This window comes from Pieris brassicae, chromosome 3 (genome assembly GCF_905147105.1).
Source record: "Pieris brassicae chromosome 3, ilPieBrab1.1, whole genome shotgun sequence".
Classification (NCBI taxonomy): domain Eukaryota; kingdom Metazoa; phylum Arthropoda; class Insecta; order Lepidoptera; family Pieridae; genus Pieris; species Pieris brassicae.
This window is the reverse complement of record NC_059667.1, coordinates 11,898,081-11,917,775: the sequence shown is the minus strand read 5'-3', so window position 1 is coordinate 11,917,775 and position 19,695 is coordinate 11,898,081. Positions and strand designations below refer to the sequence as shown.

The 19,695-nt window shown below is 34.8% G+C and overlaps 2 protein-coding genes across 12 annotated transcripts; one reads left to right on the top strand and one right to left on the bottom strand.

Annotated features, from left to right (window-relative positions):
- Positions 1–30: 30 nt before the first annotated feature.
- LOC123706961 lies at positions 31–3,355 on the bottom strand. 2 transcript variants are annotated; one of them, XM_045656646.1, is made up of 6 exons: positions 3,084–3,355; positions 1,388–1,516; positions 1,086–1,297; positions 832–1,002; positions 581–763; positions 31–503 (listed from the first exon to the last, which is right to left on the bottom strand). In XM_045656646.1, exons 1-6 carry the CDS (start codon positions 3,115–3,117, stop codon positions 417–419), a joined length of 816 nt encoding a protein of 271 aa, XP_045512602.1. In that variant the 5' UTR covers positions 3,118–3,355; the 3' UTR covers positions 31–416. The 2 variants fall into 2 exon arrangements, with proteins under 2 accessions (XP_045512602.1, XP_045512601.1); XM_045656645.1 differs by lacking the exon at positions 3,084–3,355 and adding an exon at positions 1,584–1,758.
- LOC123706958 (heterogeneous nuclear ribonucleoprotein 27C) lies at positions 2,319–19,469 on the top strand. Of its 10 annotated transcripts, none has more exons than XM_045656634.1 (12): positions 2,319–2,475; positions 3,903–4,106; positions 7,020–7,210; positions 7,827–7,909; positions 8,408–8,628; positions 9,006–9,202; positions 9,518–9,607; positions 9,827–10,002; positions 12,984–13,059; positions 17,803–17,888; positions 18,112–18,193; positions 18,530–19,469. In XM_045656634.1, exons 1-12 carry the CDS (start codon positions 2,438–2,440, stop codon positions 18,646–18,648), a joined length of 1,563 nt encoding a protein of 520 aa, XP_045512590.1. In that variant the 5' UTR covers positions 2,319–2,437; the 3' UTR covers positions 18,649–19,469. The 10 variants fall into 10 exon arrangements, with proteins under 10 accessions (XP_045512590.1, XP_045512588.1, XP_045512592.1 ...); XM_045656632.1 differs by having other exon boundaries at positions 9,824–10,002; XM_045656636.1 differs by lacking the exon at positions 9,518–9,607.
- The last annotated feature ends 226 nt before the right edge of the window (positions 19,470–19,695 follow it).

Genomic DNA, 19,695 nt, shown 5'->3' with positions numbered 1-19,695 from the left:
CTTTATAGGAATACTATTAAAAGATGAAAATAAATAATTTTAAAGTTATAATATTTTTTATTACATCATGCTGCAACCACTGTAGTTTTAACATAGTAATAGAGCAGTGTTATTCTATAGCTTAAGCAACTTGCAATCCAGTGTTCAAGAATTGAAATCCCAGCTGTACTATATAAAATTTGGAACGAAAAACAGGCAAAGATACATAAGGGTCCTCACCCAGTGTAAGTCGTAACCTGTGACTTGCCGGACTAAAGGTTCCAGTGTCTAAGATGGATAAGTTGTATATACACATAAGGACACTGAACATGTCAGAAACACTTCGTTATCGCGATTGATGTTGTAGCTGTAGGTTGTAGGTAAAATTTTGTTTAAGATTAAGAAGACGATTTAGAAGTCTGTTAAATTTAAACGTGTTATTTTGTAAAAATTACAGGTGTTGATCCAATAACCACAGGAATTTCCATATTCATACTAAAATGAAATCGAAAACACACTGTGATCTGAAAAATAAGATATGAAATTATTATTGTATGTCTACAATAAAAAACAGAAAAATGTGGTTAAAATTATACTCTACCTTATAAACATAAGAGATTTTTATCAACGTACGTTCCAAATTTATTGTAGACGGTACAACCGGTGGTATATCTATTAAAAATGTATAAGTTTCTTCCAAGTTGTGTTTGAAGTCTTTAAAAAATATTTCATGTATTTTCTTTTCAGTGTTATAATAACCCGACTTCACTGTGTATTCTAATTTCTAAAATAATCAGAACATTTTTAAATTTTTGTCTAATCTTAACCAACATATTATTACACACCACACACCTGCAGAAGGGATATCACTATTTTCGAGACTTTGATCTTTTTGTCGTTAGTTATATATGCTACAAATGGTATATTTCGCTGATTAGATCCAATTCCTTTATATGTTTTTATTCTAAACTGATATTGTTTAAATTTACCAAAGCTCTTGGTTAGTTCATATAGGTACTTCTCCTGAAAAAGCAACATTGTTATTTGATTATGTAATATTTTTTAATTTTGCTTAGAAATCTTAATATATATATATATACACTCACTTTGTATAACATATACTCAAAATGATTAAGGTTTAAATGCGCAACAACAACAAATGGGAATACCCGTTTCTTCATTATTTTACATATTTTTGTAGTTTTTATTATAACACGATAATGTGTTTTGGCTATTGAATCTTGAAAACTTGATGGTAAATCACGCGGAAGAATAAAATGGAAGGGGATAGTTAAACTATTTGATAGCAACGTGTTCTCTGAAAAAAATATTTTGGTTAGCAATTATGGAATCTAGTCTATACCAAATACATTTACACTAAAGTCGTATGTAATATTTTAATTCTTACCCTTAGTATCAATCGATATATCGATTCGAAGAACTTCCATATTTTCTGAATAGACTTTTATATGTGGTATTGTAGGCATTGGACGTGTCCATCTAGCTTTACTTGTTCCTTTAACATTTAACACTAGGCCTATAATAATTAATTACTTAATATAGTTATGAAAATTTTAAAATTTTATTAAAAGGAATCTTATCACCTTTTACAATGCCACTGTGTTTTAATCCTAATATTACAGATCCCGTTACAATATCACCAGTATAAAAACATCCCTTATAATTATTAAAAACCACTTGACAATCTTCTAATACCATGGTACTTAGAACAAATATCTATTTTAACTTTAAAATTAAGACTAGGTTATATAAACAAGGAAATTAAAATAAATTATCGATGATGTGCAAATATTATAATTTTTATCAACTGATATAAATATATATGATAAAGCCCTATCTGATTTTAATTGTTGTTGTTTTTTAACTAAATACAGATTAATAGGTAGTTTCTTTATGTACATAAATGTTAAAACATTAATCTTAAAATAAAATAGTATAAAAACAAATTTTGAAATTCTATATTATTCTTCTACAAACCAAAATTACCATATTTACTTTAAGTTACTGATAATATTGTGTGTTCGTAGCATAACCTGTGGAATATTTTAAAAGAGTCATGTGTACTTCCACCTTTTTATTTTTTTTAGTTGCAACTCCTAGAAGCGCCATCTTAAGTGGAGAATAAGAAACACGTGTCCCATTCAAATTTCGAAAACAATTTTATTGTTTTAAATCTTTATATGTAGTTTAAATAACTATATTATTATAGTATAAAACAAATATACATATATTAGCTTTTTCATTTTTATTGTATGTATTAAATTCAACCTAGTATTTAAAAAAAAATAAAAAAGATTACATTTGACTATTTCCTCATGCCATGACTTTTTTGGGTAAGCGGATGTGGTTGGTCCGCCATATCATTCGTGTGGGTCTGTGCTTGTGTGGTTTGGGTGTCTTACCGGTGCCAACCATTATTTTTAATTAGTAATAAGTTATGCGTATGAATCCAGACATGGACGATGATGAGAAGGGGTAAGTTATTTGGATTATATTTTAGATAACATAATGTTGCTTCGTGTACGTAAACTATAATAGGTCAAATTGCATGGTTGCTTGGTGTGTCGCATTTCACGGCAAGGCAGCAAGGCTAACAAGACATCGTTACGAAATTATTATGTTACATATTCATTGGAAAATTAATTGATTCCTTACGATATTATTGTGTTTTAATTATAATCTAAGTTATTAAAGAGTGAACGCTCATTAGCCTTTTACCGGCGAACGGCCACCGACCCCAAGCCTTTCCGTGTAGCGATCATGGCAGCTTCACTTTCCCATTACTTAAACATTGATATATTTCAATTTTCATGTTACTTATTTGTCTAACATTTAAGTTTACGTTATAATAACAACGTCTAACTAATATTTACAGTGTAAAGTATTAAAATTGTAGTTTGACTAAATATAACCTTTCTGTGACTAATTTATTGCTTTCTCTTATCAGCTAATTGTATGGCACTTAAGTTTCCATATTTTTAAATTTCACTATAAGAAATTTTTTCGGTTTGATATCCGCAAGCTTGACTTTAATGAGGTTAATAGAGCGACATTGTGCTGCCGCGTAGCTTTTCTTCACTTACCTTGCTTTGCTAAAACATGCTGATTCATTTGCATAATATTCACCGCGTTGTTTTCTGTGGTAATGTATTCGAATTGATTAAATTATGTTTACATTTTATACATATTTCTTTAGTAACTTCAATATGCTTCGTCAACCGAATTTGACACGTCTGCGCCTTTAATGTCTGGTTCAATGTGGCATAAATTGTTGTAGTATCGTACATTAATAATTATTTAAAACAATTACTAAGTATACTGTATAACTTATTACTTAAGAAAAGAAACTATACATCGCACATAACGTCGTAATTTAGTTAGATAATACATTTCCTTGATTCTTAATTTTATCTATAAATAATATTTGTTATCACTATTTGAGCCAAAGGCAGATGTTATGTTCTGATTAATGTGTAATGGTATTCGGGTCAATACTTAATTGTTTTAACAAAGTATTCATATGATTTGTGCATACATGTATATATATTAATAATCAGGCATTAATTGTAAATAGAACCCTACTCATCATGTTAGTTTACAATATTAACATTATCTGGTTAGCAACAAAAAAAACACTATTCCTTTTTTAAGATATGCTTGAAATCTTTAGCAGATTGATCATATTTACTAGTTTTATTTTGTAAAATTCATATTTAAAGCATTTTCTAGTGTATCTAGTTTTTCTGTTGAAGAAGTTATGCTGTGTTTATTTTATTTCATTAAGCCAGCATAATCTTTTTGCTATGATCAATTTGGGTTGGTGTTCAGCTGTACTTATGTTCACCACTATATATAATCATTGAAACAACTTATAATGAATGGTTTCCATTGTTTTGCTACAGAAAACTGTTTGTTGGTGGGCTATCATGGGAGACATCGCAAGAGAATCTCCAGCGCTACTTTTCACGTTATGGTGACGTGATTGACTGTGTGGTGATGAAGAATAGCGAGTCTGGCCGCTCCAGAGGCTTCGGTTTTGTGACCTTTGCTGAGCCATCACTTGTTAATATTGTCTTGCAAAATGGCCCTCATCAACTTGATGGCAGGTTAGTAGCAAAACCACAAAAAAATTTAAATGACTAAAACAAATTTCTAAGTATGTAATTTCATTGGTTAAATAATAACCCACACTTAGCATTAAGCTTAAGAAAAGGTTTGCTATAATATATCTTGTTTGTTTTCCTTATTGCAAAGTAACTGAGATTGATGCCAAAAATATTTTATGGTCATAAATAAATTGTTGAGTCTATTATATATATTTCAAAAAGACAATAATTTGTACAAAATAACTTAATTATCAAACATTTGTGTAAACAATTGGAATTTTTCATGATGATTAATGAGTTATTTGTAAAATTCTCTGTTTTATTTAAACAGTTATGTATATACAGATATTCCATGTATAGTACAATAATATCTATAATTTGTGGATTGAAATTGTATTGTATAAAATTTTAATTTATTCACATTGTTTATACACTCAAAAAGGTTATATCAATTGCAAACATTATTTTATATTGTTTTTTAAATATGTTCAAATCTTAACCTCTTACACTTGATGTGGGATTGTAAAATGGATGCTAAAAAGTAACTGGTAAAATCAACAATCACCCAATTCTGTCTAGCTTATAAAATAACAAGTATACTGCAAAAAAATAAATCTAACACATTAGTGAAAGTAATACAAATTGGAAAGTTGTTCTGAGATTAGAACGCATTATGTGCTTTTACTCTTAGAATAATGAAAGTAAATTTTTGCAATAAATTCATATGATTATTTTGGTATTATGGACTTGTTGGAAACTAACAGATTTTAAATTAACAATTTAACTATTGTAATTTCACACTACATACATTGTAGATTTTTATCAATGCTAACTATCACAAACACTCAAAGAAATGCTTTGTGTGACACTAAGTTTATGCAGATAACGCTTGCATAGTTTGGATCACTTAAATCTAATATAAAAGAAGATAACTTAGTTTACCAACAAATTGGTTTTAAATTGAACAAAAATTACATGTAGTATTCTGAAGTTTAAAGTGTTATTAGGTCTTATGTGTGTAATACCGTAAGCTCACTGTCATTGTCATAAGCCGAAAATACACTTCGTAGGAAAATTTTAAGTTACACATGTGCTTATTTTAAAAATAAAATATTTTAATTAATAGTCAATTAAGATCTGGGGCTTACTTCTCTTTTTAAATTGAACCTTTTTCCTTACTGATTTCCCATACTTCCACGGGCCGGTGAATTTTTGCGACGTTCAGGAACCATTTTTTTAAATAAAGATCAGTAGGTGTAAGCAAGTCATTCTCTTTTCCAAATTCTATTGGTATTGATTACCAAAGCAGATCAGACAACGGCATCGTAAAAAAATATATTTTACAACGAAATTATTTTTCATTCATTGCGTTGGTCGATTAGATAAAAGAAATAAAAAAATGTAACCTAGATTTATAATAGCTCATAATTTTGCCTTAATCAAGCAATGAACTTTGATTGATAACAGTACATTTCATCCGCGACCGTTAGAACACGGTGATTCGATTAAATTCGCCGTAAAATATTTTTAGCACACTGACTATGCCTAAATGATCGCGCTCACTGTTACGGCCATTCATTAACAATGTACTTTCAAACTATAGCTTCCACTTGACTCGGCGCTTTACTCGTATATTAAAATTCTGGTTTTGAGTATCAGAATCATGCTGGACTCGAGATTAATAATTTACGTTAGAATGAAGACTAATTAAAAAAAAAAAATACCACATCCAGGCAGTGCTTACAATATCTATATTGTTAGTACGTTCAGATGTTTGTGGGACATTAACCGCAAATAAGCATATACACATTAGTTTCGCTAAACATTTGTGTCTACAAAATTTGCTACACAATAGAAAAACATCTTTTTTGGCAACGGTTATATTTGTAAAAGAATTATTGTCAATGTTTAAAGCCTACCTTAAATACGTGCCAATTCTTCAACAAGTTGTTGTGATATAGTATTCACTTCATTGTTTTATCACGTATTAAGAAGTTATGTATATTCAACAAGTATCTACAAAATAAAATTAAAATGTCAACGTCATAATACCGGATACGTAACGTAAATTTTATGATATAGCTACCTACGTGACAGTAGCCAGGAGCCTTGTAGGAATGAGGCAATTTTTATTTTCACTAAAATTACCCAGATATCCGCTATTTAGAGAAAATTTATTTCTAATACTTTAGTATGAACTGGTTTTTTAAAAACTTCCTATGAATAACTAAGTATACCAAAACGTAAATGTTAATTGTTCCAAGGCGCCGTATTTTGTCGCTAAACAAAATACGAGCGTTGAACCATAAACGGCCTGTGAAAACAGTCTCAAATCAGAGAAGTTATTTCATCGGTCATTAAATTTAATTATTTATTAGTGCGTTACTCTTTGATCTGGTTTAAAATTAAATAGTCTTTTTCGGATATATGAAATTTTTGAGAAAATGGGTACAAAGCTTTGTACAGTTTATCTCGAAGCAATAAGGATATATTAAGAGAAGTTTCCTTTGTATATTTCAAATAAAAGTATTTTTTCCTTATTCGATTCAGTTTTGTCTACATTTAAGGATATGCTTGGTACCTAAACAAATGAGAACTATCTATTAAGCTTTAAGAATGGTATTCATCTAAGAATCGTGAGAACAATGCCCTATAGATACAGAGATAATACCGGCCTGCTATTATGTGAAAAAATATTGTGGATATCTGTATGTATCGTAACGCCCGCACTCGATATCTATTTCATAAGAGAAATCTGGGTTTTTCATGTTGTTGCCCTCTGTACGCATGGAGCAGAATTTTTAATATTACAATTTATTGTAATATTAAAAATATTTTTTATGAAAATACTATGGATGGAAAATATTTCTTAAATTGATGAACGGTGTGTTAAATAGTGAAAATTGTTTATAGGACAATCGACCCAAAGCCATGCAATCCACGCACGCTTCAGAAACCCAAACGTGGGGGTGGTTATCCTAAGGTGTTCCTTGGGGGTCTGCCTTCGAACATTACTGAGACCGATTTGAGAGTTTTCTTCGGAAGATACGGAAAGGTCATGGAAGTCGTAATCATGTACGATCAGGAAAAGAAGAAGTCCAGGGGTAAGTTAACATCTAGTGTGAAAAATAACCTAAAATGTTAATTTAATCATTTTCCAGTTAATTTTTTTGACTAAATGAAATAAAATTGTCTATTTTTAAACTGTGTCAATGTCATGCTTTTGTTCTTGGACAACCTAAGTTACGGTTTTTTCCGTAAAACCATATACCAATACCATTACTGACTTGAACCAAACCTCTTTTTTGCCACCTTAATTTCGAACAGGTAGTCCCGCCCGCTTTTTTTCATTAAAACACCAACGATGATTTGCAATATGCTAACAAAAAAATAGGTTCCATTTAAAAAAATGTCCCGAAATGACAACTAAATACATATTTATATCCACATCCAGGCAGTGCTTACAATATCCATGTTGCAAGTACGTTCAGATGTTTGTGGGACACTAACTGCAGATCAGCATATACGCATTGTTCTCGTGAACATTGTGTCTACAAAATTTGCGACAGATTTTTTTTGCTATGATTTATTTTACGTTCGGCCATTGTGCTTTACATAATGACGGGGCTGAAAGAGTTCCCGAAAATATTGTTATAGATATTCTCAACAAATTTCAGTTGGAAATAGGCTGCATTGTAATTTTTATTTGTCATAATTTAGGTTTTGGTTTCCTGTCATTTGAAGATGAGATGTCTGTAGAACGTGTGACTCAGGAACATTTCATCAACCTTAATGGAAAGCAGGTAGGTAATCTTTTTGTATTTATGGTCTAACATCTCAAATACACAGCCTTTTAAAATTTAGGGAATATAAATATATGGACAATCTATAAGTGTTTTAAATTTATCTACATTGATTTTCTTTTATATTATTATTTCATAATAATAATTTAGGTCACTGAATGTCTGCCAAAACAAATAAATCTACGCCGTTACAAGATTTCCACTCATACTGTTTTGTTGCGTATATAATGTATTTTGTAAAAACTATAATATAGTTATTTTTTCACGTCAATTAATTTGAATAATAACTCTCATGTATATCCAGCTATAGTTTTTTATTTTTTTGTCATCGTATAATATCTGGTCGGTCGACTACCTTCTAACCCCCTAGTTAATTACGAGTGCGGATCGTTTAATGAAAACAATAATTGTCTCTGTTTGGAAGTAATAAGTTCTATCTATAATATTCTTCACTGAGATCTTACGGGACTTGATTTCAATGGACCAAACTTCCATTAGGTGGAAATTAAGCGCGCTGAACCCCGCGATGGGTCTGGAAAACTGGGTAGTGGCGGTAGCGGCATGGGTGGTGGTGGTATGGGTGGAGCCCCAGGGGACGCGCCCGCTGCAGGCCAATGGGGACCGCCTCAAGCCCCAATGAATATGATCCAGGGCCACAATGGACAGATGGGTGGTCCACCCATCAACATGCCAATGGCTGGACCGAACATTATGCAAGGGTGAGTTCTCATGAAATAAGTTTATAAAAGTCAATATTTCAAATGAAAGGAAAATGTGCTGGTTTCATCTTCATCCATAAATGTTTTAATAAATTTCCACATCCAGGCAGTGCTTACGATACCTATGTTGTTAGTACGTTCAGATGTTTGTGGCAGAGTAAGTGCAGATCAGCATATACACATTGTTTCTATAAACATTAGTGTCTACAAAATTTGCAACAAAACTTGCCTCTGGCTATATTTTTCAATTCAGACCTTTTTAGTTAGGTCAATATAAATATCATGTTATACAAACATATCTTGAAGTAAAAAATCATAAATTTGTACAATAGTCGTAGCGTAGACAGGTTAAAGCAAAGTCGAGCCTAACATTCCAGATACCAAGGCTGGGGGACATCTGGACAGACTTCGTACGCGTCGTACGGCGCAGCCGGTGGCGGTGCGGGCCCCGGAAACTACCAGGGCTGGGGTGCTCCGCCCGGACCCCAGGCCCCGCCGCACGCGCCCGCTTGGCCTGCCACTAACAACTACACGCAGCACGCACAGCCGCCGGCTCAGGGCTACGGCAGTTACGGTAATATATTACAAATTCACAGGCTCCGGCTACCAGGATTATCCCGCACCTGACAAAATTAATTCACAAGAACGTCCCCCCGATAAAGGCTCCGGCATACTCCCTAGATAGTTGAGGTTTAGCTTTCGGTGTCAAACATAAGAAAACGATATAATGCGTATTTTGTAGTCTCGACTCGTGGCGGGTAATGAACGAATACATACCGTCGTTCCTCGTTTTCACTGCATAAACGATAGAAATGGCAATAGTAGTATCCCATATTCATGCGTCCGGGCATAAATGCGATCGCTAACGATGGGTATGTTGTGTATGCAGCGAACTACAGCTCGGCGCCGGCGGGCGCGTCCGCGGGCGGCAGCTGGACCAACTGGAACATGCCGCAGAACTCCAACTCGACCGGCTCCGGTTAGTCCCTGTCCCTTACTACCCGCGTTTTTATTGGTTTCGCTTGCGCCCGCCACCGCTGATTGGCTATAGAGTTAATACGAATTAGTCTTAGTAGAAGAGACGATCGCCCGTTCTCATGCGTAGACCCATGCTTGTGTTGCTCCTTCATCCTCGACCCTGTCACGGTAGACCGCTCGACGAGTGAGGCAGACGATAAAGCAAACTTTTGTTCAGCAGGCTCGTACGTGCCGCTGTCCGAGGGCGGCGAGATGTACGGACGCGGCGGAGGCGCCGGCGCCGGAGGGGCCGCGCCTGCGTTGGCCGGGGCGCTCTCTTCTGCGGCTCTCAGCAAGTCATCGTCGGCCGACTACAGCACTTACCAACAGTACCCGCCGGCTTATCAGCAGGACCAGGTACGCCCACACACGTACATGCAATGACTCGTATAAGTACACGCACGAGGGGCGAAGGGTGAAGGCATATATTGCGTGCGGGGCTAAACTTGAAAATATAGAATTTTTCTATTCTTGAGAAAATCTTTTGTATATTCCCACCGAACTATCGAGAAAAGTAACTTGATCGACAAATTCAGTAATTTTGAAGATATTGATTTTGCCCCTTGCCCTATATGCGTAAACTTCAAATCGCCGCATAAAAGAACTTCGACTTATTATTTGCTGTTTCTTTCAAATTGTAATGAATTGTACACATACTTCCAGGTGTTTTTTAAATAAAAAGATGTCGATACGAATATGTATACGAAATATATTAAAAACCACCTGAAGTATGACATTTGATCATCATCTAATTTGCTAATTTTAAAAGTATCAAAATGAGCAATTTATGATCAGTTTTCGTCACTTAAGGCTGGCACACTGAAATATTCGTCTGATGTATGCCTGACTTAAGTATTGCTTTTTACGAAGTTTTGCTGAAGTAATTTAACCAGTTCCTTATCATGCTTTAACCATAAAATCTAGTGCGTGCCTAATGGTATTTGCAATTTGTAACACTTCAAACATTTCACTTTTAATACATTTAGTTTTCATTTCAAATTGTTTAATTAATTGCAAATACACTTGGACCGTTCGAAAGTCGCGTTGAAACGCGTCAGGAAGTGGGTTTCGATGTGAGGCAGAATTAATAAACTCACGAAAGTGGTATTCGCGCTTATGGGTTGGCTGGTAAAAACCAACTGGATAGAGTTATCAGTTATCAATTTTTGTATCAAAGCTTTGCATGTTATTTAAGCAGAAACATCGTAATACCAATTCTATCCAGTTAGTTGCCTTCGCAAACGAATCATTTCTACTTTGCAATAAGCAATTACCAAAATAAAAGTACAGCCAAGTTCATTTTGTGACCCTGGGGCTCGCTGCATTCCTTTATCCTTTGCTTTTCTATTCCGCATCCGTTGTAATTTGGCGTGACCGATCCCTAGCATGTGCGTATGTGACCCGTCCCGCGTGAGAGACGAACGAGCGAGAGACGACTTTGATTTGGTTGTACTTTGCCTGTTTGTTTGCGATTCACGAATGAAATGAATGAAAGCGCCGCGTACTCTCGCGTACTCCACCGGTGAGCGAGTGATGTTCAGCGAAATCGTGACATTCGAATGCAAACAAACGTGTCCCGTGCGGCGCAGCATGAGCGCGCGCACCCGAGTGCCTCACCACGCTTTTTGTTTCGACCTGCGACATCGACGCCCACCCGTGCATGCTTTCAGCGGCGACCGCGGACGTGCGATGTCTTTTCGATCGGACGAGCCGTGTCGGCGACGTCACGGTTGGCGGTCGCACCGCATCCATAGTGAAAAATCGAGAAGATCGATGTTATCGAGTTTCGCTGAAGGTCTCTCATCACCGCTCCGCCGTCCCTTCCCTGTCCCGTCGGAGGTTCCCCGCCGCTCCCTGAGCTCATTCTTCGGGAATAATTCACACGCTTACGGTTCCATCTTCACGCTCAACGCTACTCACACAATCCTCGCTATGAGTCGGAGCCGAATGTGGCGAGTGGGACTTTATGTCTAATTCTTCTTTTCCAGTTGGTCGATCAGGGCCAAGAGTGGCTCCTCCAGAAAGACAATTAAACGTTGGGGTCGGACGGGGGTATGTCGCGAAACGGGGATTTCTCACTATGGACGGTCGATCGTGCGAAGGTTTCGCGGGCTCACCTAAAGGCATCGCACCGCACTAGATTTTTAAGCTTTACCTTAGTACAGTTCGTGACGCGCGATAGCATTTGTATCCTTTGAGAGATGACTCAAATATGCTTTTTTCATCTCGGATAACTGTGAATTGGCATTTAAAGTACAAATTAGTAAAATTTGGATTTTTCATATTGTTACAGGTTCATTAATAGATATATAGTATTTTAACGATAAAAATAATATTAAGAAGTGTACTTTAAGTGTTCAGAGATGAAATTCGATAATTCTGTTAATTGTAACGAGAGAGCATATTCCGAAACTGTGTCGCCATACACTCATGGGGCACTTATTGTACGACTAAACTATTAATATCGTAAGAATTGGACGCCCCATGACGACACAGCGAACGCCGAAGCCTGCCGATTCACTGGAATATATATTTTTATACTTCATTATTAAACAATTCTTAAGCTTTTAATTTGACAGCCACAGGCTTCGGTCGCCGGTACTTAGTGCGCGTTTGATATCCTTCGATTTGTCGTCAGATCCTTGAGCAGTTAGTTGTCTTTCCATTAATTTTCATCACCAAGTATTTTAAGTTTATTAAGAAATAAATCATTTGGACCACAAATCGTGAGGCATCCGACGATCGTTGACGCCAGTGGTCTATTTGATTTGCTTAATTTTAATTAGCTTGCTATCGTTTGAATATAAATTAGCCTCAGATCTGAAATAAAATAGGCCGCTTCGCTTTGACGATCCTTTATTTAACCCATACTATAATATAACTTAAAGTATAAGATAATATTGCCTAGTATACTACGTCTAGTATAACTCGGCAAAGACAACATATTATGATACAAATGTTTTAATAGCGTTTTTCGAAGCCTATCGGTATTATAGTCAATATACTAGTTAAAATTACGATATGACTCATAACATTGAATCGGTTTAACAAATGTGTTAACGATTATTTAAAATCCATTCGCTCGACGCGATTCTAACGTTTTGTAAACGAACAGAGAATGAGATCTGCAATGCGTTGGAATCGCTACGAGAATATATCTGAGTCGGCGCGTCACGTCTTGCGCACGCCCGAAAGCCCCGCAACATTATTACTATATTCACTTGTCACTTTTGAACGACACGCTTTAGCGGCGTGCGGAAGAGTGCGCGCCTAGGTTATACTAGACGTGTACGTACGGGTGAGGTCGGGGTGGGGCGTTAACGTGTGCGGATGGTTAGGGCTCGTCGTACGGCGGCGCTTCTCGGGCCTACAGCGCGGGCGGCGAGTACCACTCGGGCGCCGCGCAGCCGCCAGGTGTGCATCCGCATCCGCACCACGCGCCCAAACACTTCAACGAGTTTAACAAGGAGTGGCCCGCCGCATAGGCTCACCACGCGCCTTACACACCCACACCGAACACCTCGTCCGTCGAGACATTCTCTGCTCACTGCACTCGCGGGCCGACGGCTCGACGATAGGCTCCTTTAAACCGAATCGAAATAAGATCTTAACTGCATTAACACAAACCCACACGCGTAAGGACGTACATTTTTATAATGTTAAACGATTAATGGATATTAGATTTAAAATACTTGCATGGATAAGTCGATAACGCTTAGTCATTCGTTTTTTGGTCGCTTTTTGCTCTGTTAAATGTTTCTCTCGTGAAGTCCCCGAAGTAATTTGATGAAATTTTCCTTTCCCCGAAGTCTCGCGGCCCCTCGACTAATTCCGAAGAACGCTGAAGTCAGCGTGTCTTCTCTGCGACGCGCATTCTTTTTAACTCTTTAATATTTTGGATGTGGGCTCTTAACGTATATAAACTTCTTATATATTTTTGATTGTCAATTATCATTTTTGGATGATAAACTGATTTCTTTTAACAACATCTCGATGGATCCTCGCGATCTAGTTAAGGTAGTCATGGTGTAATGTAACGTATAATCGGCGCCGACGAGCGCGGGCGAGGGCCGTCTCCGACGCGCATTTGACAGACAACGTACACGGCCAATATAGGGTGAGACCTAATCAACTTAACTTAAGCTAAACACTTGTATAAATATTTCGTATATATCTATATGTATGTTTAATATTAGAGCATTTTCGGTTATTACCACGCACTAGACTTAGGAAAACGGTAGCGAAGTAATGAAATTATTATTATGCGTTAATATTTAACAAAACATAGTATGACTGAACGTGATTCTTTTAATTAATATTTAACCTGTTATATAAATAGGGGAACATTACCGTGTAAATGAGTATATTCGTAATTTTAATTTCTCCTATACATAATATAACGATTTTTAGTTATTACATTTTTTAAGTTAACTGTGGAATTTTATAATTTAAATTTACCTGCCAAATTAAATCAAGCGATAATGTTGTATGTTAAGTGACTGACGAAGCTCAATCATTAGGATATAGATAGGGCCCGCTCCGCACCGTTCGCTCGGACTCTTGTACATATATATACTTACTTGTGTGTAAAGCATAATTTTAATCGAACCAATCGACAGATAGTTTTAAAGTTTTAATTTGTACGATTGCCAAATATTTTTTAAAACTGTATAGATACGTGTGCGGTCACTATGAACGCGCTAGTGTTATCGCTAGCGGCCGCCGGGGCGCGCTCGTCCGCTCCCTTCGAAGTGAGTTATAATTTTAATAACATTTTTAGATTAAATTTAATGTTAGTCCTTTACTGTACTATATCGCTCAATCATTTGACCGATCGACTGATTAAAATTTTAGTGATAAGCTAAGTAATTTAATCGCGGAGCGGCTGAGCCGAGCGCGCCCCTTCCGCCGCGGTACATTATTTGTTGTAATAATTATCTTAGGGTTTACGACGTACTAATAGACTGCCCGCTCGTATACAACGGGAGCTGTTCCTTTAATTTTTAATATATAGATACGCGACCGCCCTAATCGCGGCGCCGGATAAGATTTGTTATAAATGTTTTTACTAGACAAATTGTTGAATACATTAAATGCATAATTTGATCGCGTATAGTATAGGGTTATTTAAGATCGCACCATAAGTAAAGTATAATTTAAATACGACGATTAATGTGAGGAGTAAGCAAATTTATAAGCGACCCGGTCCGGCGAAAGGTGCGGAGTGCCAAATTAATGCTAAACATAATGAGGAAAAAGCCTTTACATTGTGATGTTCATAGTTAATGCACATAATATTGGTACATTTCTTATAGCTCTATATTAATTACACACGACTGACATAATCTAGGAATGGAAACTCGTACCTTAAACCGATATAATGAAATAATTAATTGATATATAAATGATTGATAACAGTGCCTAATTGCCCACTAGGTTACGTGTAGACTTACTATTAACCTATTCGTTCACTCTCGTCTGATCGTTCCTATATTTAGGTTTAATTTATTTGAAATTCATTCCTCAGTTACGACTTTTATGACTAAGTCTCTTAAGTACTCTAGTTTGTTTGAACTGCACGTTCACGTCTGTTTCAATCGCCTTTTGTATTAGTTCCATTTCGCTATCCCGCTGCATCTGTCCCGCTCTACGCGTTTATTCGTTTGCGACAACTCGCGCCACAAGTTTCATCATTTCAGGTTAATTACTGTAGGTATAATGTACAACCACCGATGCTCGATCGAAATGAAAAAAAAACGATGCCTTAAAAAGTTAAGTAAATATATAGATAATTTATATTATATTCTTTTCAGTGATATTGAATTTAGCACTAAGATATTAGTAACGGGACGTAAGCCCGCACTCACAAACGTTCGGAACAATTAAGCAAGTTAGTTTGTAATGAATCAATGTGGCAATCATCTAATTAAACATAAAGAGTATGATTTATTTATAATAAAGTATAATATGTATTAGAAATTTTAGATTTACTCAACCTTAAACTTAGTGCAAATTATTGTGAAAATCAATTGAAGACTATTTATATGAGTTTTTAATTATTATTATAGGAGGAAAGCATTAAATATTGGAGGAATTTATTAATTAAATAGTTAGCAAAAATACAAATACGATAAGACTCGTTAGAGGCTCGTCTGTCAAATGTACGCGGTTGGAGGTGGGGTCGAGGGGGTTGGCCTGCGTTCGTTGAGCGACCCCGCGTGGCGCACTTGCATACATTGCATTTTAATATTACACTGAAGTAATATCGACATATGATAAAATGTTTACTGTATCTTAATATAATGTTTATAATACTTTAATCATGGCTTAACGGTAGTGATGTTTTGTAGTTAACATTTCGACTCTTGTTTGTATTACTTTATATAGTGTACGCGGTTTTTATATGTGTATGTTTATTCAGTAGTGTAACATGTTTGTGTAAAAGTGTATTTTGGTATTTGATAGCCAGCGCGACGCGTTGCGAGCGCAACATCAATAAACTTTATGATCGTAATTGACTAATTATATTACACGACCTCCCCTAGATGTAATGTTAGATTAGCTGACTCTTTTTAGATTTATTTTACTCGTATTTGCATTTAAGGCAAATGCGTCGGCAGTCCGAAGCCGATTTTCATTAGTCGGTTCTAAACTTATTTTTAAAAACCAATGCAGGTATTATTATTAATATGAATCCTCGTATTTATACTAGAGTATTTAATATAATGTAATTATTGAACACCTATTAATCGTATAATAAAATGCACGGGCTTTACAGTTAATTATAACATTAATTAATATAAAACTTAGGGCAAGTTGTTATTTATTTCTGTTTTAATTAAAATTTTGATGTTGATTATTTTTTTAAATATTTTTTTATAGTGAATTAAAGTACATATTTGATCTATTTAGATTACAAAATGATTAGATGAACTATCGACTGATGTACAATATTTAACGTAACGATTAATTATGGCAGTGTATAAGTTTTACTCGAGACGTTTCCACTACGGGGCGTTGTATTTATACTGACGTGAATTTATTTCTTATAAAATGTAATTAATTGGAAGCGGCTACTGCGACCGAGCCACTTTACTAAGCATGTTACGGTTGTAAGACTATTATCTAGATTTGTTATAATCTTGTAATGTGTACTATAGCTTAGCCCTAGAGTGCGTGCGCGCGAAGCGAACGCGTTCGTTCGCCGCGGCCGCGTTCGCTCCGCCTCTATATAAAAAGGAAAATTATGATAGACTTACGCGTGCGTCCTTGTTATTTTTTTTACAATAAACTAATGATAATTAGTTAATTACGGTTTATAATAATTATAACAGAAGCACTAAAATTTAAGACAAAAGCTTTGTATGAGATTTAAGTATTCGATGTAATGATGAAAAGTGCTATCACTGAACATTACACTTAAGGTTTTTTCAAAGTAGAAATTATGCATTATTCATATTAGGTACTTTGGGTATATATTTAGTTAGAGTTAACTGGTAACATTTAAGTATGTAGTTTGTAATGTAATGGAAAAATATTAAACGGTTTTGTCGTAGTTTTCTATTTAATAAGCTTCTTCTATATTAATGGTTTAAACTAAGTAATTACTGGTTGATAAAATTAAAATATTAATATTACAACTGCAAATATTTGAAATATCTTATGATAAAATATATATCTACTTTAAGGACATTATAAAACGTAGATAATTAAAAGAAATCAAAAATTTCAAAATAAATGGCATTTTTAATGGTTGCAAACCTCACTCCCTCTAGATAAGTTATCATAATTTTTGTTTTTATGATCGTTAGTAATAATAGTCTTACTAAAACAATATTTTCACCTAATGGAACGTGACAAGGTCGTTTTCATGAATTACCAAACTAATATCGAATGCACACAATCACTTGCAACCTACTCATTACACACTCTTAACTCAATTACGGTAAAGTATACTGTTGACAACCGCCTTTTTTTTGAACTAGTAATCAATTTGAAAGTATCCTCCAGTTTGCCTGTGCATCTTTAATTTGACATTAGTTTCCCATTTGTACGTACCTAACGAAATACGTGTTCTGTAAATCATTGTTTCAAAGTGCTCTCCTTGGATAACGTCGTTTTATATTTTTTTTATTTTAACGTACCAACAATATTTAGCAGAGGGTGATGGTGTTGTAGGCAGCAACGCGGGAAGTCCAAAATTTGTTCAACAGTTGAGCGATGCTATTGGAACACCTCCACAGGTTAATAATTAACATTATAAAATGACGAACGCGTAGAATTGCAATAAATTATGTGGGGATGTGTTAAATGCGCAATTTGATGATTCTGATTTTAGTCTTCAAGGATTCATCTTAAAATCAGATAAAATATTTTCAAAAAGGTTAAGCTTTTTTCCTACTTTTTATACCTGACTAGAAATTATTCTGTCTATACAAACAAGTCACTAAGAAAATATTAATCCAGGTTGCTATGGTGTACTGCAGTGGTATGGTGTCACCACAGTCCTCATTTTGTAACGTATCGGATATGTCCGCCTCTGCCTCAGGTTTTCCAATTATGTTCTTATAGTACACATAGCTAGTATATGATACAAATACACAAGTTCTATCGTAATTGAGTCGTATAGACGGTTCTAGCAAATTACTGAACCGATTTTGTACTTAAGTAGAGACATGTTAATTTAGTACCCTTATAGTTGTTAGTAAGGTAATCTGTACTCGTGAAAAATGAAGGTGCGTGGTGCGGTGAGTTTTTTTTTACTTATTTAGTATTTGTAACTGGTAGTATAAAATTTATATTATTTACAAAAAAAAAATGCTTTTTGATGTTGCTGTTGGATACTGAATGTCGCCATTTAATTGTAACAAAGGTTTATGTATAGGTGATGATTATGAATACACTGGCGGCTCCGGAGATGGTTACCAGAAGACATCCAAACGGAGCTACCACGGATCTTCGGGCGCTGCTTCCGCCTCTTCATACCATCCCTATCGGCGTTAATGAGTAACCCTTCGTTTCTCATGGTAGCCTAGTACCTGCGTTTGTAAACGGCTGGCTAGCGGTTCTCTTTTGACGTGGAGCTTTTTCTTTCTTTTTTTACTATCCTCCTTAAGTTAGTTCACTTAGATTTTTGACTTTATTATAATGACATTTTTTGCCAATCATTACAGAACCGCGCAGCAGCTTAACAACTTTGTAAAATAATGATGTATCTTTTCTATGAGCAATCATTGAGTTTTTAAATGTCTTTTTTATGGAATCGCCTCTGTGAGAATTAATGAATTAGTATATCTCTGAAAGATAATGTATATGCATTTTTAAATATTATCTCAAAGGTGTGATTCCGTGTTATTGTTAAGAAGTTAGCATAGTTTTCTTATTCATGTATTTTCAATTTGGGTCTGAACTAGTTCCAAATTGTAGTTTTCACATACAATACGAATTGCTTTCGTAAAATAAGACAAAGTCGTATTTTTATATGATATATTTGATTAAAAGCATTTTAATTATATCTGTTACAAAAGTCAAGATAACACCAGTGTTATTTTAGATTTAACCACTGACCAACAGACGGTTTACATAAAATTATTCTAAGTTATTACTATATCGCGTCCAATTAGAATTACTGCATTTATAAACTTACCCTTTGAACTAGACAAAAGACATCGAATTTTTCATCTTGACAATTTTAATTTGGTGCGCTTTTCACAATTCAGAAAATAAATGTCCATGTATTTAAAAAAAAACCTTCGCCAAAGTTATTACTGTGCAAATTGACTATGTATTTTGTTTATTTCAAATAAAACACCTTCTATCTGTAAGTTTTCTTTAACTTTACAATCAAGACTGAATCCATTCCTCCGACGAAGCGTACCTGATCGCGTAGTTGAATATTTTTTAAAATATATTTATTTTTGAGATAAAGTTTAAATCACAATATATTTATAGAATCTAATATAATAAATACATTCAGGTAAGTTCTAATTTTAGAAACGTACAATCGATGTAATTAAATATTTTTTTTACTATGACTAATGTACTGTACAT